Genomic DNA, 26,003 nt, shown 5'->3' on the forward strand with positions numbered 1-26,003 from the left:
TGTAAAGGGTATTTATTGTAGGATGGTTAATCGTTTCTCATATGTCGTGTGTGTACAATTTTCCTAACTCCGTTATTGACTAAACCTATTTATATGGCTTTATATAAAATAAACAGAAAACCATAAAAAGTGCTCCCAAGAGGAACACAAATCAAGTCTAACCTGTGAATGCAGCTCCCTGCTGTAATCTGATTGGATTAAATGTACAAGCAGGGAACAAATATCTGTACCAGATTTTATGGATGTTTGTGACCACAAGATAGCTGACTCAGGCGTCAGTGAACTTTGCAAGCTGGTTTGAGCCCTCAACAATAAATATATTAGATCATTTCTGCCTAAAATGGCTTTTCTTCATACGACCCGCCAATCAAAAGTGGGAGAGGAAGGAGAGATGGAAGATCAAGCTGAAAAACCGAAATGCCGGCACATTGTGTTAAAAATCCTTTACAGCAGATGTTGTTTCCACATCAAACATCATACCAAAGGATGAAGCCGGTGTGAAAAAAAAAAAAAAACACATTTGTTTCCCTGAGCTGGAAGCTGCTTCTAGCAAGGCTGAACCAGAGGATGAGTCACGAGCTTCCCAGGGACCTCCAGACCTGCTTCTGATGCCAGTTTGGGACTCGGATCCCGCCCACCTGTGACACAGTCCAACAGGAAGTGGTGTGTGATGAATGGAAACCACAAACTCTGTTCAACCCCTGCTTGGCTTCAGATAATGGTTGGATCCATACAATATCCTAACTTCGAAATCCAGGTTGCTGAAATGCAACGGTTCTGTTCCCAGAACATGTCATGTTCCAGGTAAATAACATACTGGCTTAGATACAGGTGGTCCTCGACTTAACAACAGTTCGCTTACTGACCGTTCAGAGTTAAAACAGCACTGAAAAAAGTGACCGATGACCATTTTTCACATGACCACTGCATCATTCCCCCTGGTCACGTGATCAAAATTTAGATGCTTGCCAACTGACTCATACCTACGACAGTTGCAGTGTCCCAGGGCCACATGATCCCCTTTTGTAACTTGACAAGCAAAGTCAACAAGGCAATCAGATTCACTTAACAACCATGTTACTAACAACTGCAATGGTTCACTTAAGAATTGCGGCAAGAAAAGTCATAAAATGAGGCAAAAATCACTCTACAATTTCTCAGTAACCTAAATGTTGAGCTTAATGTGGTTTGTAAATTGAGGACTACCTCTATTGGGAACTTGTTCCTACAATACATGGAACCAAAAATGATATAATCTTATTTTTTTTTAGTTAAGTTAATTTATTGTCATTGCACCTCGTACAACGAAATTAAATGCCATCTTCAGTGTACATTATAACTATAAAAATAAAACACAAACATCCTTCACATCAGTGGTGGGTTTCAAAAATTTTCGCTAACGGTTCAGTGGGCGTGGCTAGATGGGCAGATGACTGAGTGGGCTTGGCCAGCTTGACCTCACTCAGCCATATGACCCTCCCCCCACCTAGCCACACCCCACAGGAAAAGGCAGGATTTTTTTTGAAATTTCCACCTATCTACCCCCACCATCCCTTCACCAGTCGCCGTTTCCCCTCCTTTAGAGGCCCCAGCCCTAGCCCCGCTTCCTCCCCCCCACCACCTCTTTGTTCAGACTGCGGCATCTGGTCCAGAGTCCGGAAGGCAAGCTGACCGGAGTTTTTGGCAGCCCCCAGCCAGCCACCGATGCTGGATAGCGGCTGGCAAAGAAGCCTCTTTGAGAGCTACTTTGTGGCAGCTGGCCGCAGGCCGCCAAAAAATACTGGAGGTTGCGGAAAAAGCTGCTCCTGTCGCCACCATGTTCTTCGCGCATGCGCATCCTATTGGACTTGCAAGGCAATGGGATGCGCGTATGCAAAGAACACGGTGATGAACATGGCGGGCGGGACGAGTGAGCGGCGACCGGGGGACCGGTTCAGGGGCGTGGCCAGCTGGCCATTGCTACCAGTTCGGCGACCTTGGCCAAATTTCTGCCAACGGTTCACGCGAACTGGCTGAATACCACCTCTGCTTCACATTCTATACAATTGAACTGAAAACCCAATTTTAAAGAGAACCACAGAAACAGAGTTGGAAGAGACCATCCAGGCTATCTAGTCTTAACTTCTATATAGAAAGCACCTCTGGCAGACGAGTTACACAAGCCCCCCTCAATATTGCACAACATTCATTTATGATTCATGGGTTAAGTTCCTATATAACACATCCACCTTGGTTCCTGTGTTACATCATGTTCTGGGTTTGCCCGATTCAAACTCGGCTGAGCTGGTTGCACCTTAGCTAAATCATACACTCAGCCTAATCCTGGTTAAAACGGGGGAGAATTAGCATGACCTCTGAATACAGCCGTTAGTTCTCGGGACTAATCTAGTGATGAGCAAACCTACCCTTGTCAAGGGAAACCGGTAACTTGGGTTGGGAGGGAAATCCTGCTTCCATTGGCGTTTGGGTAGCCGCCTCCAACCTCCTACCCACTCAGTCTGTGCCATCCCAATCGTCTTCATCATCTACAGACTGCGCGACGTGCAAACTGGGAGGTGAATTCTGGTTCACGTCACCCTCAGCAGAAATCAGGAGTGCCGCCCCGTGCTCTGCATCCTCTGGGTGAGTCACCACCAGGCGATCTGCAGAAGTGATGACTGCCCAGCCCTCAAACCATACCTGAGCTACTGGCTACAGCCGGGCTTCACATTCCATAATGGAGAGGAAGAGCAGCAGGAAGAACACAATTATCTTCGTCACGTCTGTATCCCTCCCCTAAACTGAGTCTCGCAAACTCTTAACCGTACACGTCCCTAAGGTGCTTTTTCAAGAGGCAACTGGACTTTCTGGTTTTTCTTCGAAGACGTTTCGCTTCTCATCCAAGAAGCTTCTTCAGCTCTGCCTTCCTGCGCAAAACGTTAAATCAGAATAGAGGGAAGGGACCTTGGAGGTCTTCTAGTCCATCCCCCTGCTCAAGCAGGAGATCCTATAACAGTGATGGCTAACCTTTTTGCTGTTGTGTGCCAAAAGCGTGGGGAGCGTGGGGGGGTCGCGTGCATGCAGACCCACACCCATAATTCAACGCACCCCTCCCCCTGTGCATGCGTGCACAACCACTCCGCGCTCCCCCGCTTTTGGCACGCGATGGCACGATGGGACCAGAAGGCCCGTTTTCTGCTCTCCCCAGGCTCCAGAGGCTTTCTTGGAGCCTGGGGAGGGTGAAAACAGCCTTCCCCACTCCCCCAGAGGCCCTCTGGAGGCCGGAAACTGCCCTTTCCTGACTTCTGGTAGGCTCAGAAGGCCCAAAAATTAGCTGGCTGGTGTGCACATGTGTGCTGGAACTGAGCTATGGCAACGCTCGCGTGCCCACAGATATGGTTCCGCGTGCCACCTGTGGCACGCGTGCCATAGGTTCGCCATCACGGCCCTACAACATTTCAGACAGGTGGCTGTCCATTCTTTTTTAAAAAACCTCTAGTGATGAAGCACCCACAGCTTCTGGTGGCAAGCAGTTCCCCTGGTTAATTGTTCTCACTGCAAGGAAGTTTCTCCTTAATTCCAGGTTGCTTCTCTCCTTATTAGTTTCCACCCATTGCTTCTTGTCCTGCCTTCTGGTGCTTTGGAAAATAGGCTGACCCCCTCTTCTTTATGACAGCCCCTCAAATACTGGAAGACCGCTATCATATTCCCCCTGGTCCTTCTTTTCTTTAAACTAGACATGCCCAATTCCTGCAGCCGTTCTTCATAGGTTTTTGTCTCCAGGACGTTAATCGTCTTAGTTGCTCTTCTTCGCACTTTTCCCCCAGTCTCAACATCTTGCTTTCGCTAAGTTCGCAGGTTATATCCAGATTTCCCAAAGCAATACTAATGTCGGGGTTCCAAGTAACGCCCCCAACGAAAAAAAGACTCCGGGGCTTTTTCAAACTTGTCTTAAGCATTAAACAGAAGGCATAGAGGTTTCTTGTGTGTGAAGGCTTGGCAACTTTGAGAACTGCAAACTCAGGTTTACCGTATTTTAGCAGAGGTTTAGAAATTTCTGGCAGCTACTGACCCCCTCTGGTGGACAGATTGGGAACAGCAACAAGAATTCACGCTCAAGGGTTTGTAAACAGTTGGACTTCACTTTGGAGCATGCCCAGTAATGTCAATCACAGCTGCCCTTTAGTGGCATGATCCCTTATCCTTTTCAAAATGGGTGTCAGACCTGCCCCAGCTGGGTCCCTAGGAAAGAAAGACCCTCGACTCCATTTGTTTGAAGTGATAGGTTCTTTTACGAAGGGTTATTGGTTGCAGCAAAAGCAGGCTAGAACTAAAGTCCCCACGCAAAAGTTTAATCAGAATAGAGCTGGAAGGGACCTTGGAGGTCTTCTAGTCCAACCCCCAATGGCTGTCCAGTCTTTCCTTAAAAACCTCCAGTGATGGGAGCACCTACAACTTCTTTCTGAAGGCAACTTCTGTTCCAATGAGTTGTCCTCACAACCCATTGACTTTGCTTGTCAGGAGGCCGCAAAAAGGGGATCGCATGATCCCATGACATAAAAATGACTCTGTTGTCAAGCATCCGAATGTACACACTGACCATGAGGATGCCACAATGGTCGTAACTGAAAAAACGGTCATAAATCACTTTTTTTCAGTGCCGTTGTAATTTTGAATGGTAACTAAATGAATTGTTGTAAGTCGAAGACTACCTGTATATGGTTCACATATGCTGAGCATTGTGAAAAACCAAAGTCTAGGTTTAGTATTGTAGGAAGAAATATCCTTCTGGGTTCAGCTCCAAGTGGGGAAAAAGACACTGGAAACATGGAGACTGCTTGGAAAGATGCTTTGATGGTGGACAGGATCACATGGCTTGAGTTCCTGAACAGAAAAGGGCCGAGACGCAGTGAGTCCCCGGGTTTTATGCCCTCTCTTGCTTTGAACTTCCTGGGGCCCAGAAAGAGTATCCTGATTGGTTGTCAGACTCCCAGGGGGCGGGGGTCTTAGCTAGCCTTGCTGGCTGATGTAATCTTCCCAGGTGCCATGTGGTGAGTTTTGGTTGCTAGATGGGTCCTATTGTGTTGCAGATGATGTTCCATTGACAAAGGGTGGGGGCAGGAAGATGGGAGCTGCTTCATCTTTAAAACATGCTTCTCCATTTCTCATCCAGGGAAATATAATATTCTGCCTTTTTAATATTTCCTAAAATATTTCATTCTTCTAGGAAAGGGGTGGGTGCTAACTTCCTACAGTATGTTATAGAAACCCAGTCATTTTGCGAAACGCTTCACTGCTTGTAGAAATTTTGCTCATTGTTTATCATTTTAATTTTGGGTGGGATGGAGATATTATACACATGCATATTGGCTGGGTGATGCTCCCCCCACTCCCCCAATTGTAACTTACTACATGTGCAAACACATCCATCCTATTTTGTGAATATAGACCTATCCAGTCCCTGTGAATGCAATGGAAGGTCACATCGCACAATCAGCCTTAAATAAAACATGTTTTGTTCATCTGAGCAGCCAAAATTAATGGTGGCTTAGCGAAACATGAATTTAATTAGGATAGGCAGCACTTAAGAAACGAATACATTCAAAAGAATGTAGTGTTCTTTTGAACAGTGCAGGCGTGTTTTTTTTAATTCTTGTTTTTATTGCAACAACCCCCTAGGTAAAAGTCAAACAGGTGGACAAACAGAGACTGAAAATGGAAGTCAGTTTGTTTTAAACAGGAAAAAACAAAAGCACTTTGTTTCCAAACAAATTCAGAGGGGATAGAAACCAGCGATCAGCCAGATGCATTTCTCTTGGCCTTGGACAAAAGAGGAGCAAGAACCTCCCCAAAAGGCACAGAAATTTCAAGAGGAACGAAAAGACCCTCCCGGCTCCTCAAATATACAGTACATGGCAAAAAGAAAAGGGTGTAATTTTATCATTCTGCCTTCCAGAACATCTTGGGCGCCTTCCTTCCCTCAACCTGAGCCTCGTTCCAAAGGTTTGAGCTACAAACACTGGGATTCAGACAAGATGAGGATTGTGAGATAATTTCTTTCCCCCCCCCCTCTGAAAAATCATACAGAAGCAGGAAGAAATCAGCAATTGAGGATGACAACTCGTGGCCAAATGAGTCTTGGGGAAAAAAAACGTAATTGTGGCATTATGTAAGTAGGGATAACGGCAGCTCTGCGGCATGCCAGGAATAAACTCAACATCTGGATATAAGGTCGCTTGGGACATTCTGACAACCTCCAACCCCTGTAAGGCTGAGCCCAGGAATGAAACCTGCCACTGCAAGGAAATATACAACGGGGAATTGGAGATAAGAGGTAGACAGCAAGTAACCCCTGAAGGCAGAGTCAAGGATAATGCTGGCCCTTGAGTCACCTTGCCCCAAAGTGGTCTGGTCCCTCTTCCTATCCCAGGAACAAAATTGGGATCAGCCCTGTTCCAAGTTCTCCGCCGCCCGTACGGCTGAGTAAGAGGTAGGGGCATTCGACAGCTGGCGGCCGAAGAAGGATGTCGTACGTCGAGGTTTCACCCTCTTGATCTCTTTCCCTGGAGCAAGGAAGAAAAGCATGCAGACATATAAGTAAAGTCAGAGCAATAGCAATAGCACTTAGACTTATATATCGCTTCGCGGTGCTTTACAGCCCTCTCTAAGCGGTTTACAGAGTCAGCACATTGCCCCTACCTACCTGAGTTCTCATTTTACTGACCTCGGAAGGATGGAAGGCTGAGTCAACCTCGATTCGGTCAGAATCGAACTGCTGGCAATATGCAGAATTAGTCTGCAAATACTGTATTCTAACCACTGCGCCACCATGACATAAATAGCAGAGCAATAAGCAGTAGCATTTAGACTTATATACCACTTCACGATGTTTTACAGCTCTCTCTAATAAGTTCAGAGTCAGCCTCTTGCCCCCAACAATCTGGGTCCTCATTTTACCGACCTCGGAAGGACAGAAGGCTGAGTCAACCTTCAACTACTCAGGATTGAACTCCAGACTGTGGGAACACAGGAAGGGAGGAAGGGAGGGAGTAGCAATAGCACTTGGATTTATATACTACTTCACAGTGCTTTCCAGCCCTCTCTTAAGTGGTTTACAGAGTCAGCCTCTTGCCCCCAACAATCTGGGTCCTCATTTTACTGACCTTGGAGGACGGAAAGCTGAGACAACCTTGAGCCCGTGAGAACCAAAGTGCCAAATTGCTGGCAGTCAGCAGAATTAGCCTGCAATACAGTTTTCTAACCACTGCGCCATCACAGCATATATACCAACTCTACAACAATCAGTGTCTGAGTTCACACATCACAGCCTAATGAGGGCTTTGTTGAACAGGTTATCGGTTGGTGTGCAAAACCGGGAACTATAATTTACAAATCCTATTGGCAAGAATCATACAATCTCCAAATAAAAAAAAATTATCCCAGTGGGATTTTTGACAGCCTAGTTACAAATTTTCTTTCCTTTTTAAAAAATTCTTACAGACAAATCACTAATCAATTTCCTCCATCAGCATCTTCTCTAGGACACAAATATTATGAATCTTTACAGTTTTATAGCCCTCCATAAGGCTATATATACACAGCATGGCTGGCTCAGGAATTCTGGGAGCTGAGGTCGACAAGTCATAAAAGGGCCAAGGTTCCCCACCCATGCTTTCTAGCACTATAAGGTAAAGGTAAAGGTTCCCCTCGCACATCTGTGCTAGTCGTTCCCGACTCTAGGGGGGCGGTGCTCATCTCCGTTTCAAAGCCGAAGAGCCAGCACTGTCCAAAGACGCCTCCATGGTCATGTGGCCGGCATGACTCAACGCCAAAGGCTCACGGAACGCTCTTACCTTCCCACCAAAGGTGGTCCCTATTTTTCTACTTGCATTTGTTTTTTACTTGCTTATAAACTGCTAGGTTGGCAGAAGCTGGGACAAGTAACAGGAACTTACCCCGTTACGTGGTGCTGGGATTCGAACCACTGAACTGTCGATCGACAAGCTCAGTGTCTTAGCCACTAAGCCATCGCGTCTCTAACACTATACCTCACTTTTATTTTTATTTTTTTTTATTGGATAGCCCTGCATACTTTTAACAAACCCTTGAACATTTCATTTTGTTTCCATGAATACCTTCAAGTTTCATAGATAATGCAGAAAATGTTGACTATGCTTAAAACTAGAACGATGCTTTTCAGCACATCAATCTTTTAATCCAGTCACCAGATTAGATACGAACAAATAGGTAGCTCAGCAGCTGCTGCCTACAGTTAATTTCATCCAAAGAAGAGACTAGCTGGCCCAAATTTAAAGAGTTATTTAGTCCAGCACCATTTCTCACAAGCAGGAAAAAGCAATTCTCTATGTTCCTTGTGTCCCATATTTAACAACTGGGTGTAAGGCGTGTAAGAAAATTCTAGTGAGTTGACCTAACTAATAAATGCATTTTGCTAAGAAGAATGCTGCTGGATGAATGAAAAACAGATGCAATTGAGTATCGTGTTTCTTAGAAAGCACAATTTCTAACAAGCAGGAAAGATTCAGATTCAGATTTAACAGGGTTGGAAGGGACCTTGTAGGTCATCTAGCCCAACCCCCCATCCAAGCCGGAGACCCTACACCATTTCTGACCAATGGCAGTCCAACCTCTTCTTGAAAGGCTCCAGTAATGAAGCTCCTACAACTTCTGAAGGCAACTTCTGTTCCATGGGTTGATTGCTCTCGCTGTCAGAAAATTCCTCCTTATTTCCAGGTTGAATCTCTCCTTGATCAGTTTCCATCCATTATTCCTTGTCTGGCTTTCGGGTGCTTTGGAAAATAGCTTGACCCCCTTCCTCCTCTCTGGGGCAGCCCCCCAAATATCGGAAGATGCTATCATGTCTCCCCTGGTCCTTCTCTTCATTAGACTAGCCAGGCCCAGTTCCTGCAACTGTTCTTCATATGTTTTAGCCTCCAGTCCCCTCATCATCTTTGTTGCTCTTCTCTGCACTCTTTCTAGAGTCTCAACATCTTTTTTTATAGTGTGTTGATCAAAACTGGATGCAGGACTCTAGGTGTGGTCTTACTAAGGCTTTATAGAGTGGTATTAGGACCTCACATGATCTTGATTGTATCCCTCTATTAATGCAATTTAGGATTGCATTGGCTTTTTTGGCTGCCGCTGCACACTGCTGGCTCCTATTTAGCTGGTTGCCCACTAAGACTCCAAGATCCCTCTCGGAATTACTCACAGTTTCACCAGCTTACCTTCCTCAACGTAGTCTATGGTGGCTAAACGCTGGATCCGGCTACAGAGCACGCTGCTCTGACGCTGAATTTTGGGTGGCTGCTGATCAGACGTGGGCACTGCGGCCGTGGTGGGCTCTGAATCCAGCCCCCTGGCATGTGTGTTCAGCTCAATACAATATTCGATTAGGCTACTCATCAGTTCAGCCTGTAAAGAGAGAAACAGGTCCATTTAATGCAGGTAGTCCTCAACCTACGACCACAATTGAGCCCAACATTTATGTTGCCAAGCGAGACATTGGTTAAGCGAGGTTTTACCCCATTTTATGACTTTTCTTGCTGGAGTTGTTAAGCGAATAACTGCAGCTGGTTGTTAAGCGAATCGGGCTTTCCCCATGGACTTTGCTTGTCAGAAGGTCGCAAAAGGGGATCATGTGATCCCGGGATGCTGTGACCGTCATAAATAAGAGTCAGTTGTCAAACACCTAAATTTCGATCGTGTGACCATGCTGCAATGGTCCTAAGTCTGAAAAACGGTCCTACGTCACATTTTTCAGTGCTGTTGTAACTTTGAGCGGTCACTAAACAAACTGTTGTAAGTCGAGCACTGCTTGTATATTCTAACACTATGTTTGGAGAAAAGTGAAGAAAAGTGTGGAATGGCAGAAAGGAAAAACGATACAGGCAGTCCTCGAATTACAACCACAACTGAGCCAGGGATTGGCTTCAAAAATTTTAGCAAGAGGTTCTCTGCCTGGGTGCTGGGTGGATGTGGCCACAGTGGGCGTGGCCTAGTCGGCCTCCTGCACCACGGCCGGGGGGGGGGGGGGGCTTTTTGCCCTCCCCAGGCTCCAGGGGCTTTTTTTGAGCCTCCGGGAGGGTGAAAACAGCCTCCCCAGGTTCCGGAGGCCCTCTGGAGGCTGTTCCGGCCTTCCCGAAGTTCTGGTAGGCCCATTTTTCACCCTCCCTGAGCCTCCACGTGTACCCTGCACTTACCTGCATCCAAAATGGGCCCCGTGGGGGATCCTGGGAGGGGTGGGGTAGGCGTGGCCAGCCAGGAGTGGGATTTGGGGGTTCTCCAAACCGCACAGAATCTTAGCTAGAGGTTTTCCTGAACCCCAGCAAACCCTCAGCAGCCCACCCCTGAACTGAGCCCAGAAAATAGGTTTAATTGTAATGTAAATTACTATGTGACACCCACACCCACTAAAGTTTAAATATCTCTCCCAGCATACACATACTTGCTTAGAGTAAATCTTGAGCAACTTGTTCACTTGCCGGCCTTCAGTTTCCCCATCAAATTCCAACCACAGGATATGTTCCTCCTCGCTTGGAAACGTGTGATCCCACGATAACTCCTGGAAGCGCAGGCCCAGCAGAACATACTGCAAGGAAGGTAGAAAAGTTTTATCCGGAAGGGCCTTTCAGCAATTTTGTCCAGTTCAGTGGTTCGAATCCCTGGTGCCGTGTAACGGGGGTGAGCTCCCGTTCCTTGTCCCAGCTTCTGCCAACCTAGCAGTTCGAAAGCAGGTAAAAAATGCCAGTAGAAAAACAGGGACCACCTTTGGTGGGAAGGGAACAGCGTTCCGTGCGCCTTTGGCGTTGAGTCATGCCGGCCACATGACCACGGAGACGTCTTCGGACAGCGCTGGCTCTTCGGCTTTGAAACAGAGATGAGCACCGCCCCCTAGAGTCGGGAACGACTAGCACATTTGTGCGAGGGGAACCTTTACCTTTTACCTTTACCTTTCTGAATTTGAAAGAAAACCCTTACAGGTAGTCCTCGACCTACGACCACAATGGAGCCCAGAATTTCGGTTCTTAAACGAGATTTGTCCAGTGAGCTTTGCTCCATTCTACGACCTCTCTTGCCACAGTTGTTAAGCGAATTACTGCAGTTGTTAAATTAGCAACATGGTTCTTTAAGTGAATCTGGCTTCCCCCATTGATTTGGCTTGTCCAAAAATTGCAAAAGGGGATCCCGGGACATACACACACACCCAGGGACACCGCCACTGTCATAAATATGAGTCGGTTGACCCAAGCGTCTGAATTTTGATCATGGAGATGCCGCAATGGGTCAAAAGTGTGAAAAATGGCCCTAAGTCACTTCGGTCACTCAACGAACTGTTGTAAGTTGAGGACTACCTCTATATATCGGAGGTATGTCTGAATTTTACTCTCGTGGCCATGAGGATGCCGCAATGGTCATAAGTGTGAAAAAACGGCCCTAAATCGCTTTTCTCAGTTCTGTTCTAACTTTGGTCACTAAATGAACAGTTGTAAGTTGAGGATCCCCCTGTACTGAATAAGTCAGAACAATCAACCCAGAAGAGCTTGGACTGCCATCTGTCAGAAACGGTGTAGGGTCTCCTGCTTGGGCAGGGGGTTGGACTAGATGACCTACAAGGTCTCTTTCAACTCTGTTAATCTAATAACAGGCCACCTCATCTAAGCAGTAAGTCAGATCCATAAAAAGGCTGAAGAATCCCAAACGGCTCGGCCAACCCACAAACCGCCCTCCCGGTTTTACCTTCTCTTTGCTGTCTATGATATAGACGCCCTCCAGGCTAATGGCCACCGTCACAGCTTTACGTCCGGCCCGATGTAGTAACCCCTGGACCGGCTTGTCTATTTCCCCAAAGAAGAAGGCACAGCTGCAGAGAGAGAGGGAGGGAGGGAGGAGGCAGACAAAAGTGTCATTCACGATTCGTGACTGAATGATGCCTCACTTCCTGACCTAGGCTTCCATAGAAAGTATACAACACAATCTTAGTCCCGGCAAACCTCTTTAATTCAGACGGCTGTGAATTATTGTCCTTCCCAGTCCGACAGGCTTCACAAACAGTCTTTCAGGGGAGTGTTTACAAACACCCACCTTATCTCCCTTGGAACGCTGCCAGAGAGCTAATTTCCACACACAAGGCAAGGCCAAACTTGGCACAGAGTCACAAACAAGAATTTTCAAATCTTGAATCAGCCAGATGAACTAACTGCTTCCTGCAAAAGCTCACGTCCCGTTTGCTCCTCTTTTATGCCTTATGGGAGGGGCCAATCATCTCCAAGCCTTACTCCTAAGTCGACCCTGTTTCCTTAATTGTTCCTGTCTCCTGGCAGCTCTGCGCATGCGTACACTGGGAACAGGCTCCCGCTGTTCTTCTGCCTCGCTGATGTCAGACTCTGGAGACTCGGGAGGCAGCAAAGAACTACCAGATGGCCTTGGCCCCCTCTCTGCCTCCGATGCAGAGCCCTCGTCCAGGACTTCCCCAGACTTCAGGCCTGGCCCACATTCCTCCCCAACCTCCTCATTGTCTGACTCTGCTGCCAACACTCGTCAGAGTTTTCCTGGGTCTCGTAGTTCCACGCAGCCACCCAAACCTACCCATAATACGGAAGCTCGTGGGACTTCTGCAGGTAGGCATGGTACAACCTGAGCAGAGTGGCGTGTTCTTCGCAAGCCCCTGCCTCCGGGACCTCACGGAAGGCACACAGGAGACCCTGCTCGCTGACGGGCAGGCGAGAGCCGCCCCGTTTCCGAAGGCTGGCAAAGAGCTTGTGGCCTCTGTGGCAAAGGTGGGAGGGCAGGAAGCAATCCAGCTTCTCTCTAGGAAGGAAGGAAGAACAAAATTTAAAAAAACAGAAGTTCCCACTCAGCCAGCAGTTCTCAGTCCTTGCTCCCCTCCCTGCTTTCAGAACAGAACAGAATAGATATAGGTGATCCTCGACTTACGACCACAGCTGAGCCCAAAATGTCTGTTGTTAAGTCAGACATTTGTTAAATGAATTTTGCCCCATTTTATGAACTTTCTTGCCTCAGTTGTTAAGTGAATCACTGCAGTTGTTAAGTTAGCAAGAGCACTTAGACTTATATCCCCCTTCATGGTGCTTTAGAACCCTCTTCTAAGTGGTTTACAGAGTCAGTTCTTGCCCCCAACAAGCTGGGACCTCATTTTTCCCACTTCGGAAGGATGGAAGGCTGAGTCAACTTTGACCCAGTCAGGATCGAACTCCTGGAAGTGGGCAGAATTAGCCTGCAATATTGCATTCTAACCATTGGAATGGGATGGGAAGGGAAGGGAAGGGAAGGGAAGGGAAGGGAAGGGAGGACGGACAGAAGGAAGGAAGGAAGGAAAATAACAACAGCTTTTAGACTCATATACTTCTTCACAGTGCTTTATAGCCCTCCCTAAGCGGTTTAGGGAGTCTGTAAAGAGTCAGCCTCTTGCCCCCAACAATCTGAGTCCTCATTTTACCGACCTTGGAAGGATATAAGGCAGAATCAAACTCCTGACTGTGGGCGGAGTTAGAGAAGAAGGAAGGAAGGAAGGAAGGAAGGAGAATAGCACTTAGACTCATATACCACTTCACAGTATTTTACAGCCCTCTCTAAGCAGTTTACAGAGTCAACCTCTTGCTCCACCAACAATCTGGGTCCCCGTTTTACCGACCTTGGCAGGACAGAAGGCTGAGTCAACCTTGAGCCAGGCAGGATTGAACTCCTGGCAGTGGGCAGAATTAGCCTGCAATATTGCATTTTAATCATTAGGAAGGGAAGGGAAGGGAAGGGGAGGGAGGGAGGGAGGAAGGAAGATAGCACTTAGACTTATATCCCACTTCACAGTGCTTTGCAGCCCTCTCTAAGCAGTTTACAGAGTCAGCCTCTTGCTCCACCAACAATCTGGGTCCCCGTTTTACCGACCTTGGAAGGACAGAAGGCTGAGTCAACCTTGAGCCAGGCAGAATCGAACTCCTGGCAGTGGGCAGAATTAGCCTGCAATATTGCATTCTAATCATTAGGAAGGGAAGGGAAGGGAAGGGAAGGGAGGAAAGGAAGGAAGGAAGGAAGGAAGGAAGGAAGGAAGGAAGGAAGGAAGGAAGGAAGGAAGGAAGGAAGGAAGATAGCACTTAGACTTATATCTCACTTCACAGTGCTTTGCAGCCCTCTCTAAGCAGTTTACAGAGTCAGCATTTTGCCCCCAATAATCTGGATCCTCATTTTACCGACCTCGGAAGGACGGAAGGCTGAGTCCACCTTGAGCCTGGTGAGATTCGAACTGCCAAATTGCTGGCAGTCATCAAAAGTAGTCTACAATACTGCATTCTAAGCACTGTGCCACCATGCCTCTTAGCAACATGGTTGTTAAGTGAATCTGACTTCCCCATTGAGTTTGTTGGCCAGAAGGTTGCAAATGGGAATCACGTGACTTTGGGACAGAACAACGGTCATAAATAGTCAGTTGCTGAACATCTGAATTTTGATCACATGACCATGGGGATGGTGGAACGGTCATAACCGTGAACAATTGTCATAAGTCACTTTATCTAGTGCCGTTGTAACTTGGAATGGTCACTAAATGAACTGTGGTAAGCCGAGGACTACCTGTACATGTTTTTCACCATTATTTCTAACTCTTAATTTTTCACCACTCTTGCTTCCCCTCTGCTTCAAAGAAACCTTTCCAGTATTTGGCCATTAGCCTCGAGAAACACAGAATTCAGTTGCTGTTTGGGTTCCACCTACTTCAGGAAGGAAGCCGTGTGCTCCTCCGGGTTGTAGGGGCCTAAGTTGATTCGGCAAACCAGGCCTCCCAATGCGTCACAATCAGCCGGGTCACACGGATACCTTCCCTCCAGAACGTTGTACTTGGCCTCTTCGTACAAGAGCCGCAGAACGTCTTCATCTTGAATCTGGAGGAAAAAAAAACCATACAGGATCTCAAAGATCAGCCACCGTGTTTCCCCGAAAATAAGACCCTGTCTTATGTTTTTTTTGAACCCCGAAATAAGCGCTTGGCCTTATTTTCGGGGAGGTCTTACCCTGTTTCCCCAAAAATAAGACCTCCCCTGATAATAAGCCCAATCAGGCTTTTGAGAGCATGCGCTAAAATAAGCCTCCCCAAAAAAATAAGCCCTCCCTGAAAATATTTAAATGCAGAGCTGGAAATCAGGTAAGAAGGCAAGAGGAGCCCCATCTTGCTTCACGTGCCCCAAAATAATAAGACCTTCCCGAAAATAAGGCCAAGCGCTTATTTTGGGGTTCAAAAAAAATATAAGACAGGGTCTTATTTTCGGGGAAACACGGTATTATTTTGGGGCGCATTTTATGGGTAACATCATCAAGCCAGATGAACACCAGGCAGTCCTGGACTTACAACAGTTCGTTTAGCGACCGTCCAAAGTTACAACGGCACTGAAAAAAAGTTGACGTAGGACCGTTACGCCCAGTTACAACCTTTGCACCCTCCCCATGATCATGTGATCAAAATTCGGATGCTTGCTTGACCACTGACTCACATTTATGACCATTGCTGTGTCCCAGGGTCGCGTGATCCCCTTTTGCGACCTTCTGGCAAGCGAAGTCAACGGGGGAAGCCAGATTCACTTAACAACCGGGTTTTACTAATTTATCAGCTGCAGTGATTCACTTAACAATGGAGTCAAGGAAGGTCGTAAAATGGGGCAAGATTTACCCTAACAAATGTCTCGCTTAGCCACAGAAACTTTGGCCTCGACTGCGGTCGTAAGTCGAGGCCAACTGTACTTGGGAGGGGGACTAGGAAACTCCAGGGCAGGACAGAGAAGTTAAAAAGAAAAAAGAAAGATATCCCAAAACAAAATTTGTACCATTTGTCTGAAATGGTGTAGGGTTTCCTGCTAGAGCAGGGGGTTGGACTAGAAGTCCTCCAAGGTCCCTTCTAACTCTGTTATTCTATTTTATTCTAAATTACAGAATGTCAATCCATTTCCATACTATTCCCAAGGAAATTACACGGGCGTAAAGGCAGGATGAATTGCGTTCCATCAAAAGTGAACGATATATCTACATAGCATTAATCAACGTATCCATTAATCCCTTTCCTGCATTCTCGTCATACAAAGAATCGTGACATTTAGGTTTTTAACGATTCCATAATGGCAAAAAGACAGCAAGTCAATTCAATTATACCTTATAGAGTTTTCTTTACCCTGTCATCCCTACCCCTTTGCACCCCCAAAACAAACAAGGGAAGATCACAATGATTTGGGTAGAAAAATCCCCAATTTTTGGAATAACCAAAATCCTCACACCTCTTAGGGTTTGTTTGTCTTTTTCAAGACTTCTAAGAGAAAAGAAAACAAAGCTCTATTCAGCAAGGATTATTAAACAATATTTGGGTTTCTGAAATGAAGTGTTGAAAATTTTCTGCTGTGGTTCTAACTTGCAACTGGCTCAACCTATGGGGGGTTGGTATATACAGTAGTGGCCAAAATTGTGGAAACCTTTTGGGAAAAGTGTATTTTCTAAAACTAGCTACCCTGTTTCCCCCAAAATAAGATATCCCCTGATAATAAGACCAATTGGGCTTTTTAGCCCATGGCAATAAGGCCAAGCGCTTATTTCAGGGTTCAAAAAAATATAAGACAGGGTCTTATTTTCGGGGAAACATGATATAACACCACTTTTTTTTTGGAATAGTATCATAAAATTATATATCAATGGAAAGATGATTTAATCAAGAATGTAATGCAATAACTTTTATGCAGGATTTGCTATTAGAATAGCAGTTACAGTATAGAGAAGAAAAGGGAAACATGTAGAAAAAATGAGAGATACAAAAATTATCCCCATAGAAAAAATGAGATATACAAAAATTATCCCGTCAATTAATCCTTAGTTGGGTAACCTTTAGCATGAATGACAGCCTTACAACGTCTTCCCATGGGGGGAACCAAGTCTTTTGGTTCTGCAGCTGTTCTAATGTGAAACCAAGATTGAAGGATGGCTTCTATTAACTGGGTTTTATTGCTGGGTTTCTTCTGACTAAAAAGTTTCTTTAGTCGGCTCCATAGATTTTAATTTGGGTTAAGGCTATTGGGCTATTCCCAGGCCATTCCAGAAGTGGAATAGGATTATCTTGAAACAAAAAAAAAAAAAAAGTGGTGTTATTAGCCATCAAACCTCAAAAATACACTTTTCCCAAAAGGTTTCTATCATTTTGGCCACTACTGTAATCAGGGTTGGAGGGCCACATCCTGCCCTAAAGCCATAAATGGATTTTGCAAGGATTAGCTGGACTCTCTTTGAACTCACCTGCAGCTCCTTCCGTCTCAAAAAAAAGATATTTCTGCGGAATTGAAGTGACGGTTCGTCTGCGAGAAAGTCAGGGGAAAAAAAACGGGATAGGCTGTGATTTAAAATCCTTGTTCCCCTAGGGAAGAATTTAAGGAAACGCACAAAATGGAGACCTTCTATGCATTAGTCCCAGCATTGGATTATTTTACTTGTTACCTACTTTGGAAATGTATCACCTCGGAAGTTGTGGGAGCTTCATCACTGGAGGCTTTCCAGAAGAGACTGGACTGCCATCTGTGAGAAAGGGTGTAGGGTCTCCTGCTTGGGCGGGGGGGTTGGACTAGATGACCTACAAGGTCCCTTCCAACTCTGTTAATCTAATCTAAACCTTGTCCTAGCAGTTCAGTTTAGAAGAATACAGATAGTCCTCGGTTGTACAACAGTTTGCTTAGTGACCGTTGGAAGTTGAAACGGCACTGAAAAAAATGAGTTATGTCCATTTTTTACACTTAAGACCATTGCAGCATCCCCATGGTCATGTGATCAAAATTCAGACTCTTGGCAACTGACCGGTACTTATGACAGTTGCAGTCCGAAGGTCACGGGATCTTCGGACAAGCAAAGGCAACAGAAATTTTGGGCTCGACTGTGGTCGTAAGTCGAGAACTATTTGTAAATATGTTCCATAAACCTCCCAACAGTATAAACCACACACACCATACAGGTAATCCTCGACTCAACTGTACAACCATTCATTTAGTGACGGTGTGAAGTTCCAATGGCACTGAAAAATTGATTTAGGAACATTTTTCACACTTACGACCATTGCAGCAGGTCACATGATCAAAATTTGGATGCTTGGCAATTGACTCGTATTTAGGACTGTTGCAGTGTCCTGGGATCATGTGATCCCCTTTTGGATGGATGGATGGATAGATAAATGGACAGACGGATGGATGGTGAGTGGATGAAATGGGGGGGATGGACAAATGAATGGATGGATGGATAAATGAATAAATGAATAATTTTTGCCTTAAGGACACCTGCAGGTAAAGGCCAAATGCTCCTGTAACACTCGAATTCTGCACCTGGATTCCCATGTGAATAACATGCTCGACCCTTAACCTGGTTTAACAAAAGTTGAAGAATGCACTCATGTGATGCTCAAACAAATAGCCAAAAGTTTCTCCCGAACGTTGGGTTAACACAAGAGGCTAAGAAAACTACCCAACTTTAGCTACTCCAACATGGTGCATCACACTCTGGGCCAGGGGTGTTCAAACTCAAGGCCTGTGGGCCAGATCCTGCCCATGGGGTGCTTAGATCTGGCCCGTGGGGGGCCGCCCTGGAAACAGCAAAGGACCGGCTCGCGGTGCCTTTGCCAGTGAAAATGGAGCTCAGGAAGGCCATACACAGCCCCCTCCAAGGGCTCCGTTTTTGCTGGCAGAGGGCTAGCAAAACAAACTGAACACAAAAATTAAAGGAGAAATCTTTCTCCCCCTTTTGCATTTGAGCATGCAAGAAGAAACAGGAGAGGAGAAAGAGAAAGAGGAAAGACAAAGAAGGAAAGATGGGAAGAGAGCAAGGAAGGAAAAAGGAGGAAAGAGGGGAAGGAAGAAGAAAGGAGAAGGAAGAGGGAAGGAAGGAAGGAAAAATGGAAGCAAAGGGAGAAATAGGGAAAGAAGGCAGGGAAGAAGGAAGGAAGAATGGAAGCAAAGGGAGAAATAGGGAAGGAAGGCAGGGAAGAAGGAAAGGAAGGAAGGAAGGAAGGAAGGAAAATGGAAGCAAAGAGAAATAAGGAAGGAAAGGAAGGAAGAATGGAAGCAAAGGGAGAAATAGGGAAGGAAAGCAGGGAAGGAAAGGAAAGGAAAGGAAGGAAGGAAGGAAGGAAAATGGAAGCAAAGAGAAATAGGGAAAGAAGGCAGGAAAGAAGGAAGGAAAGGAAGGAAGAATGGAAGCAAAGGGAGAAATAGGGAAGGAAAGCAGGGAAGAAGGAAAGGAAAGGAAGGAAGGAAAATGGAAGCAAAGGGAGAAATAGGGAAAGAAGGCAGGGAAGAAAGAAGGAAGAATGGAAGCAAAGGGAGAAATAGGGAAGGAAAGCAGGGAAGAAAGAAAGGAAAGGAAGGAAGGAAAAATGGAAGCAAAGGGAGAAATAGGGAAAGAAGGCAGGGAAGAAGGAAGGAAGGAGAGAGATTATAATGAGAGGGAGGGAAGGTCTGAGGGATGTCCTGCCTTAGCACTTCCGTATTGGGAGGGCCACCACAGCCCCTCCCAATACGAGTGACATTGAGCTGGCCATGCCCCCCCCCCAACCTCCCGCCCCCCGAGGTCAAACACAACCCTGATGCGGCCCTCAATGAAATGGCATTTGACACCCCTGCTCTGGGCTTGTAGGTGCAGAACTGGAGTGAAAGAACAGCTCTTATTTATTTTTAGTTTTTTTAAGGATTAGAGAAGGGACTTTCGTACGTATCCCATTTGCCCAGGGAGATTGCAAGCACCTTCCATGATCTCATCCACAGAGCAGCCGGTGAAACGGAAGAGCAGCTCTTGCCACTGCCGGCAGACCTTGTACGGTTGGTGTTTGGGCTTCAGCTGAACCTCTGCAAGACAGAAAGAGAAGGGCGGACTCAGCCGATGGGGTTCATAGCAACGCCCTTCCTTTTGGGTCCCAAATTGGTTTTGCAAAAAAGCAAATTTAGTCCTAGCGGACAATGGCCTTAAACGTCAGCCAGCTGTGGATGGCAGCAGCCCCCCAAAAAAAGCAAATACAGCCCTCGGTTGCATTAACAGATGCAACGTGAAGCATTAGTACCACTTTACAAAGCCTTAGTAAGGCCACACCTGGAATACTGCATCCAGTTTTTGGTCACATTACAAAAAGAAAAAAAAATATTGAGACTTCCACAAAGAGGAGGGGGTCAAGCTATTTTCCAAAGCACCTGAAGGCCAGACAAGGAACAATGGACGGAAACTGATCAAAGAGAGAAGCAACCTGAAACTAAGGAGAAATTTCCTAACAGTGAGGACAATTAACCAGTGGAACAGCTTGCCACCAGAAGCTGTGGCTGCTCCATCACTGGAGGTTTTTAAAGAATAGACTGGACAGCAATTTGTCTGCAGTGGCATAGGGTCTCCTGCTTGAGTAGGGGGTTGGACTAGAAGACCTCCAAGGTCCCTTCCAGCTCTATTCTGATCGATCGACAGATTGACACACAAAGGGGATAACAGCAAACATGCTGAGCCAGCAAAATATCAAGCCAAGGTGACCACAATCCAAGTTTAGCATGCTTGCATTTACAACCTCAAGGTTTGCACCTGGCCCAGCGAAGGGGGTTATTGCGAGCACAGAGCAAAGAAGTCTACAGCCAGGGCAAACCATTCGGCTCTTGCCTGGCAACTGCTTGCCCTTCACATCCCTGCCATCTCAACCAATAAGGCTGCCGAAGAACCACAAAGGCCTCTCTGGGCAGGATGGGGGAAGAGTGAAGACACCTTTGGAGTCTTTGTTCTGACCTAGGCTTCCTGAGATAGTAAAAAGCACACAATTAGTCCCAAAAACTATTTCAACGGCTGTGAATTCTGTTCATTCACAGCCCGTGTTGAGTCACAAATAGTTTGTAAAGAAGTCTGCCACAGTCCTTCAGGATAAGGCTGATAAGCACCCATCTTTATCTCCCTTGACATGCTGCCAAAGGCCTAATTGGCAGTGAACTTTGCAAGGCCACACGGAGCACAGAGTCAAAACGGAGCTTCAGAATTTAAACCTACCGACACAAACAAAGATGCTTCCTGAAAAGGCTCACGTGCCTTTGCTCCACCTTCATGTCTTATGGGAGGGGTCGATCATCTCCAAGCCTTACTCCCGAGTCGCCCCTTTTGTCTTAACTGTTCTTGCCTTCTGGCAGCTCTGCGCATGCGCGCACTGGGAACAGGCTCCCCCTGTTCCTCTCTGATGTTAGACTCTGGAGGCTCCAGAGTCAGCACTTAACTCCCAGATGTCCCTGGCCCCATCTCTGCCTCCAACTGTTGTGGCCCGTCAGCAGCCTGTGCAGTTAGTAGCTGATTCTGACAGCGAAGAGGAGGCTGGTGTGGTGCTGCGCCAGCAGCCTGTGCAGCTGGAGCTCAAGTCAGACAATGAGGAGGCTGGAGAAGATGTGGTGCCGGAGGCAGGGATTCAGCCAGGGCCTTCAGAAGCTCCCATAAGTGAAGAGAAAGAAGAGGAGGAGCCTCTTCTCGATGCACAAGTGCGCAGATTTGTTAAAAGGCACTCAGGAGGAGCCACTCCTCCTGAGTGGCTCCTCAGGAGGAGGTCTCATCAAGAGAAAGGCTTGGGGCTAATTGGCCACTCCCTTAGCCTATTTAAGGAAGGACAACAATTGATGCAATTTGCAGGAAACAACTTCGTTCATATTCCTTCGCGTCTTGATTCCAGAAACATTTGATTCGGCTCTTGTTTCTCTCTTGTCAGTTTTCCTGCAAATTGCTTCTGGGCATTCTGCCAACCACAGTAAGATTACGGTTATCTGAAATACTATGCCTCAGAATTGAATTATTATTCTTTGGATTCTTGTCGGCTGTTAATGAAGTTAAATTAACAGCCCTTGTTCAGAAAAGACTGATTTAAACTGTACTTGTGTTTGAACAACTACTAAGAAAGCTCATTAGTAGTCCTTAATTAGTAAACTAAGGTTTGTACGGACTTTGTGTGTGCTGCGTTCTTTGGGATCTGCAGAACACCGACACAGAGCCCTCGTCTGAGCCTTTCCCAGACTCCAGGACTGGCCCATGTTCCTCCCCAGCCTCCTCACTGTCTGACTCCGCTGCCAGCTCCGCAGGCTGCCAGCGGACCACAACAGTTCTGTTAAGGATATTGTTGTTGCGTTACCAACCAGCAGAGTGCAGAGCACAGATAAACGTTGCTGAGAGCAATGAATAAGAGATGTGCAAACTGGTTTATCAAAAGTTTACTTTATAGTGGAAAAAACAACCTCATAGTCTTTTAAATCAATCCAAGTCTTTGCCAGTTAAATCAGTCCAGTGATACAAAAACTCTTCTTACCACACAAACAGTAGTTGGTTAGAATAACAAACTCACTCTGGTTCACAAACCACGATGGTAGCAGATCCATCCAACGATGATAGCACAATGATTGCAACTCCTCACACAATGGTAGCTTATCATCAACTGAATACTTTACAGTACCTTTCTTAAATACATTTACAGCTAGTGATTATCTAATTACAGCATGACTCAGCATTACAATGAATCAGCAGTAAAGCTTTAAAGTCACACAATACGTATTCATATTAAAGTCACAGAACACATATATTGCCTGGACAACTTGTTAGGCTCAAACCATATCCTAACAACTTCTTACCAAGGAAGGGAGAGATGAGCCACAGGGAAAAGATCTCGAGGGCATATTCGGGCAGCTTCAGCACATCCAACACCATCCGATGCACCTCGTGAGCCGTGACGGAGGGCAGGTTGTCCATCGTTAGACGCACCACAGTGTCATCCACAAGATAAACCAGGACGTCCTGGGCTAAAGTGGAAAGAAAGGAAGAGTTAAAAAGGAGTAACAGCTGTGGTGTTCACACAGCACGACAATCCGATGGCTGACTTAATTTTCTAGGTTCACACAATTCCTTCAAGAAAAAAAAAACAGCCAAAAACAAATCCACCAATCGTGACTGGCTGTAAAATGAGGACCACTACCGATCGAGTATCTGATTTATTTAATATCAGTGATGCTGTGCTTCAACAGTTAGACTTCAACTCCCAGAATTCCCCAGCCAGCAAAGCTGGGAGTTGAAGTCCTCCAAGCTTAAAAGTTGCCAAGATTGGAGACTCCTGGCCTAGACAATGATTTTTTTAATATAGATCTTTTTAACATGAATATTTTATTGTGTTTTACTAATCTAAGTGAAATGGTAACATATATTGCTAGTCCGTGTATGATATGCCGTACAATAAATGCATTTAGGAAAATATTGATTTTCACTCATACATCCTTTGTGGGGGGGAGGGCATTTCCATTCACTCACCACGAGGACCGGTGGACGAGACGCTACTTCGCTGAGAGCCTTGATCCCCACTGGGGGGGACCATAAGTTTGTCCCCCTCCATCTGTAACCCAAAAGAAAAACAAATAGTTTGCTTGACAACAAATTAAACATATGCACATATTCATTTCTTTTGTTGTTTATTAATTCAATTTGTATGCCGCCCCTCTCCGAAGACTCAGGGCGGCTGTTAGTTGCGAAGTCGTGTCCGACCCATCGCGACCCCATGGACCACGTTCCTCCAGGCCTTCCTGTCCTCTACCATCTTCCGGAGTCCATTTAAGCTCTGCTTCAGTGACTCCATCCGGCCACCTCGTTCTCTGCCGTCCCCTTCTTCTCCTTTTGCCCTCCATCGTTCCTAGCGTTAGGCTCTTCTCCAGGGAGTCCTTCCTTCCTTCTCCTTAGGTGGCCAAAGCATTTGAGTTTCCTCTTCAGGATCTGGCCTTCTAGAGAGCAGTCAGGGTTGATCTCCTCTAGGACCGACCGAATGGATGGCCTTGCAGCCCAAGGGACTCTCGCAGGATCTTCTCCAGCACCAGAGTTCAAAGGCCTCCATCCTTTGCCCTTTTCAGCCTTCCTTGTGGTCCAATATTAATTTCTCAGCCTAGCCAAAGGCTTTGTAAGATGCTCAGATGTTAAAATGAGTATTAACAGAACATGACAGGACATTGTGGCATTAAAACCTATGCAACATGCTATGACAGGCTGCATTCCCCTCCAGTGGTAGGTTTCAATTTTTTTTATTACCATTCTGTGGGTGTGGCTTGGTGGGCGTGGCTTGGTGGGCATGGCAGGGGAAGGATACTGTAAAATCCCCATTCCCACCCCACTCCAGGGGAAGGATACTGTAAAATCCCCATTCCCTCCCGATCAGCTGGGACTCGGGAGGCAGAGAATAGATGGGGGTGGGGCCAGTCAGAATTTTTACTACCGGTTCTCCGAACTACTCAAAATTTCCGCTACCGGTTCTCCAGAACTGGTCAGAACCTGCTGAAACCCACCTCTGATTCCCCCCGCAATCCCCACCAGTCCTTGACTTGCAACAGTTCATTTAGTGACTGAAGTTATCACGGGATTGAAAAAAGTGACCTAGGACCATTTTTCACACTTAGGACCGTTGCGGCATCCCCGTGGTCACGTGATTTACATTCAGATATTTGGCAACCGACTCATATTTATGACAGTCGTAGTGTCCCGGGGTCACCTCATCCCCTTTTGCGACCTTCCGACAAGCGAAGTCCACGGGGAAGCCAGGTTCGCTTAACAACCGGGTTCCTTAACTTATCAACCGCAGTGATTCCGTTAACGACCGTGGCCAGGAAGGTCGTAAAATGGGGCCAAACTCACTTAACAACGGTCTCGCTTTAGCCACAGCAATGTTGGGCTCAGTTGTGGTTGTGAATTGAAGACTACCTATATTAATAGCAAGAGAATAGCCATGATTTAGCCAACCTAAGGGGGGGCTGGAAGGCAAGGCAAGCTAACTGGGATTAAGGAAAATATATTTCCCACATATATTGGGGTCAAATAAAAAAGGCTGAATAGCAATAAAGGTCTCATCCTAAGGAAACAGGAGAGTGAAACCGGATGGGAAGAAAAACCCTTCCAGGACTGATGATGTTACCTAACTGGGTCATGAAACGTCTGCAAGAAAACCACCAAGCTCAGAGGTCCCCAAGGACCCCTCCTCCTCTTCCTCTCCTCCTTTTCTTCCTCCTCCTCCATTTCCTCTCCACAAACCCCACTCCATTCTATCCCTGATGATCCCTCCTCCTCCTCCTCCTCTCTGCCAACACCTTTCACTTCAAGCACTGATGATGTTCCCTAGTTGGGTCATAAAACGTCTGCAAGAAAAACCACCAAGAACAAAATCCCCCCCCCCCCCCCGAACAAAATCCCAAACTTTTCCTACCTCCTCCGCCTTTCCTTGTAAAGCTTTTTCTGAAGTTGCACTAGTTGGGCCCCACCCATCCCACATGACGTCACCCTTTCCCGGTTAAATCATTGGCTGCGCTCCTTGCTCTCCTCCTCCCCCCCCCGCCTCCTCTACCCAGTGACGACATTTTGGGAGGGACTTAGGGAGGAGGGCTGGAAAAGAAACAGGAAGTGTTATTTGCACAGGGCACTTTTAAGACTTGTGGACTTCAACTCCCAGAATTCCTCAGCCAGCCATGCTGGCTGAGGAATTCTGGGAGTTGAAGTCCACAAGTCTTAAAAGTAGCCAAGGTTGGAGATCTTTGCTAGAGGAATTTCCAACCCTAACATTATTCAAGTTATGATTTTTTTTTTATTTGTTATATTGAAGAACTCCCCACCTCCCCTCTCCGGCGCCCTGAGAATCAATGCGGGCGGGCCCCTTTGGTTTGCTTCCCCCCCCCCACCCCACGGCGCTATATTGACGTCATCGGAGGACTGGGAGGGGGGGCGGGTCCACTCAGCGCAAAAACTGGGATCCGTTGCGAGTCAGCGCGCATGCGCCCCTCTGGGCCCTCCCTCCTTTTGCATCCCAGGCATCTTCCGGGGCGGGGAAATTTTGGAAGACTTTTAAACGGCTTGCGGACTCCAACTCCCAGAATTCCTCAGCCGGAAGGTGCCCATTAATGGCCCGGTTTCCAGCAAGGCGGAGGAATTCTGGGAGTTGGAGTCCGCAAGTCGTAAAGTCGCCCAGGTTGGAG

General features: G+C 46.6%; 1 protein-coding gene across 1 annotated transcript; it reads right to left on the bottom strand.

The window, feature by feature from the left end:
• Window positions 1-5,619: 5,619 nt before the first annotated feature.
• LOC139321651 (FERM domain-containing protein 8-like) lies at window positions 5,620-25,391 on the bottom strand. Its single transcript, XM_070950441.1, is given in 12 exon segments — window positions 5,620-6,542; window positions 9,228-9,414; window positions 10,448-10,591; window positions 11,740-11,863; window positions 12,589-12,810; window positions 14,728-14,894; window positions 17,278-17,336; window positions 19,761-19,862; window positions 22,641-22,808; window positions 23,311-23,392; window positions 25,241-25,324; window positions 25,326-25,391. Coding segments are annotated over 12 exon segments (1,524 nt in total). The 3' UTR covers window positions 5,620-6,423.
• Window positions 25,392-26,003: the final 612 nt, after the last annotated feature.

This window comes from Pituophis catenifer, unplaced genomic scaffold (assembly GCF_029215685.1).
Source record: "Pituophis catenifer annectens isolate HBS135680 unplaced genomic scaffold, rPitCat1.0.hap2 SCAF_10, whole genome shotgun sequence".
NCBI lineage: Eukaryota > Metazoa > Chordata > Lepidosauria > Squamata > Colubridae > Pituophis > Pituophis catenifer.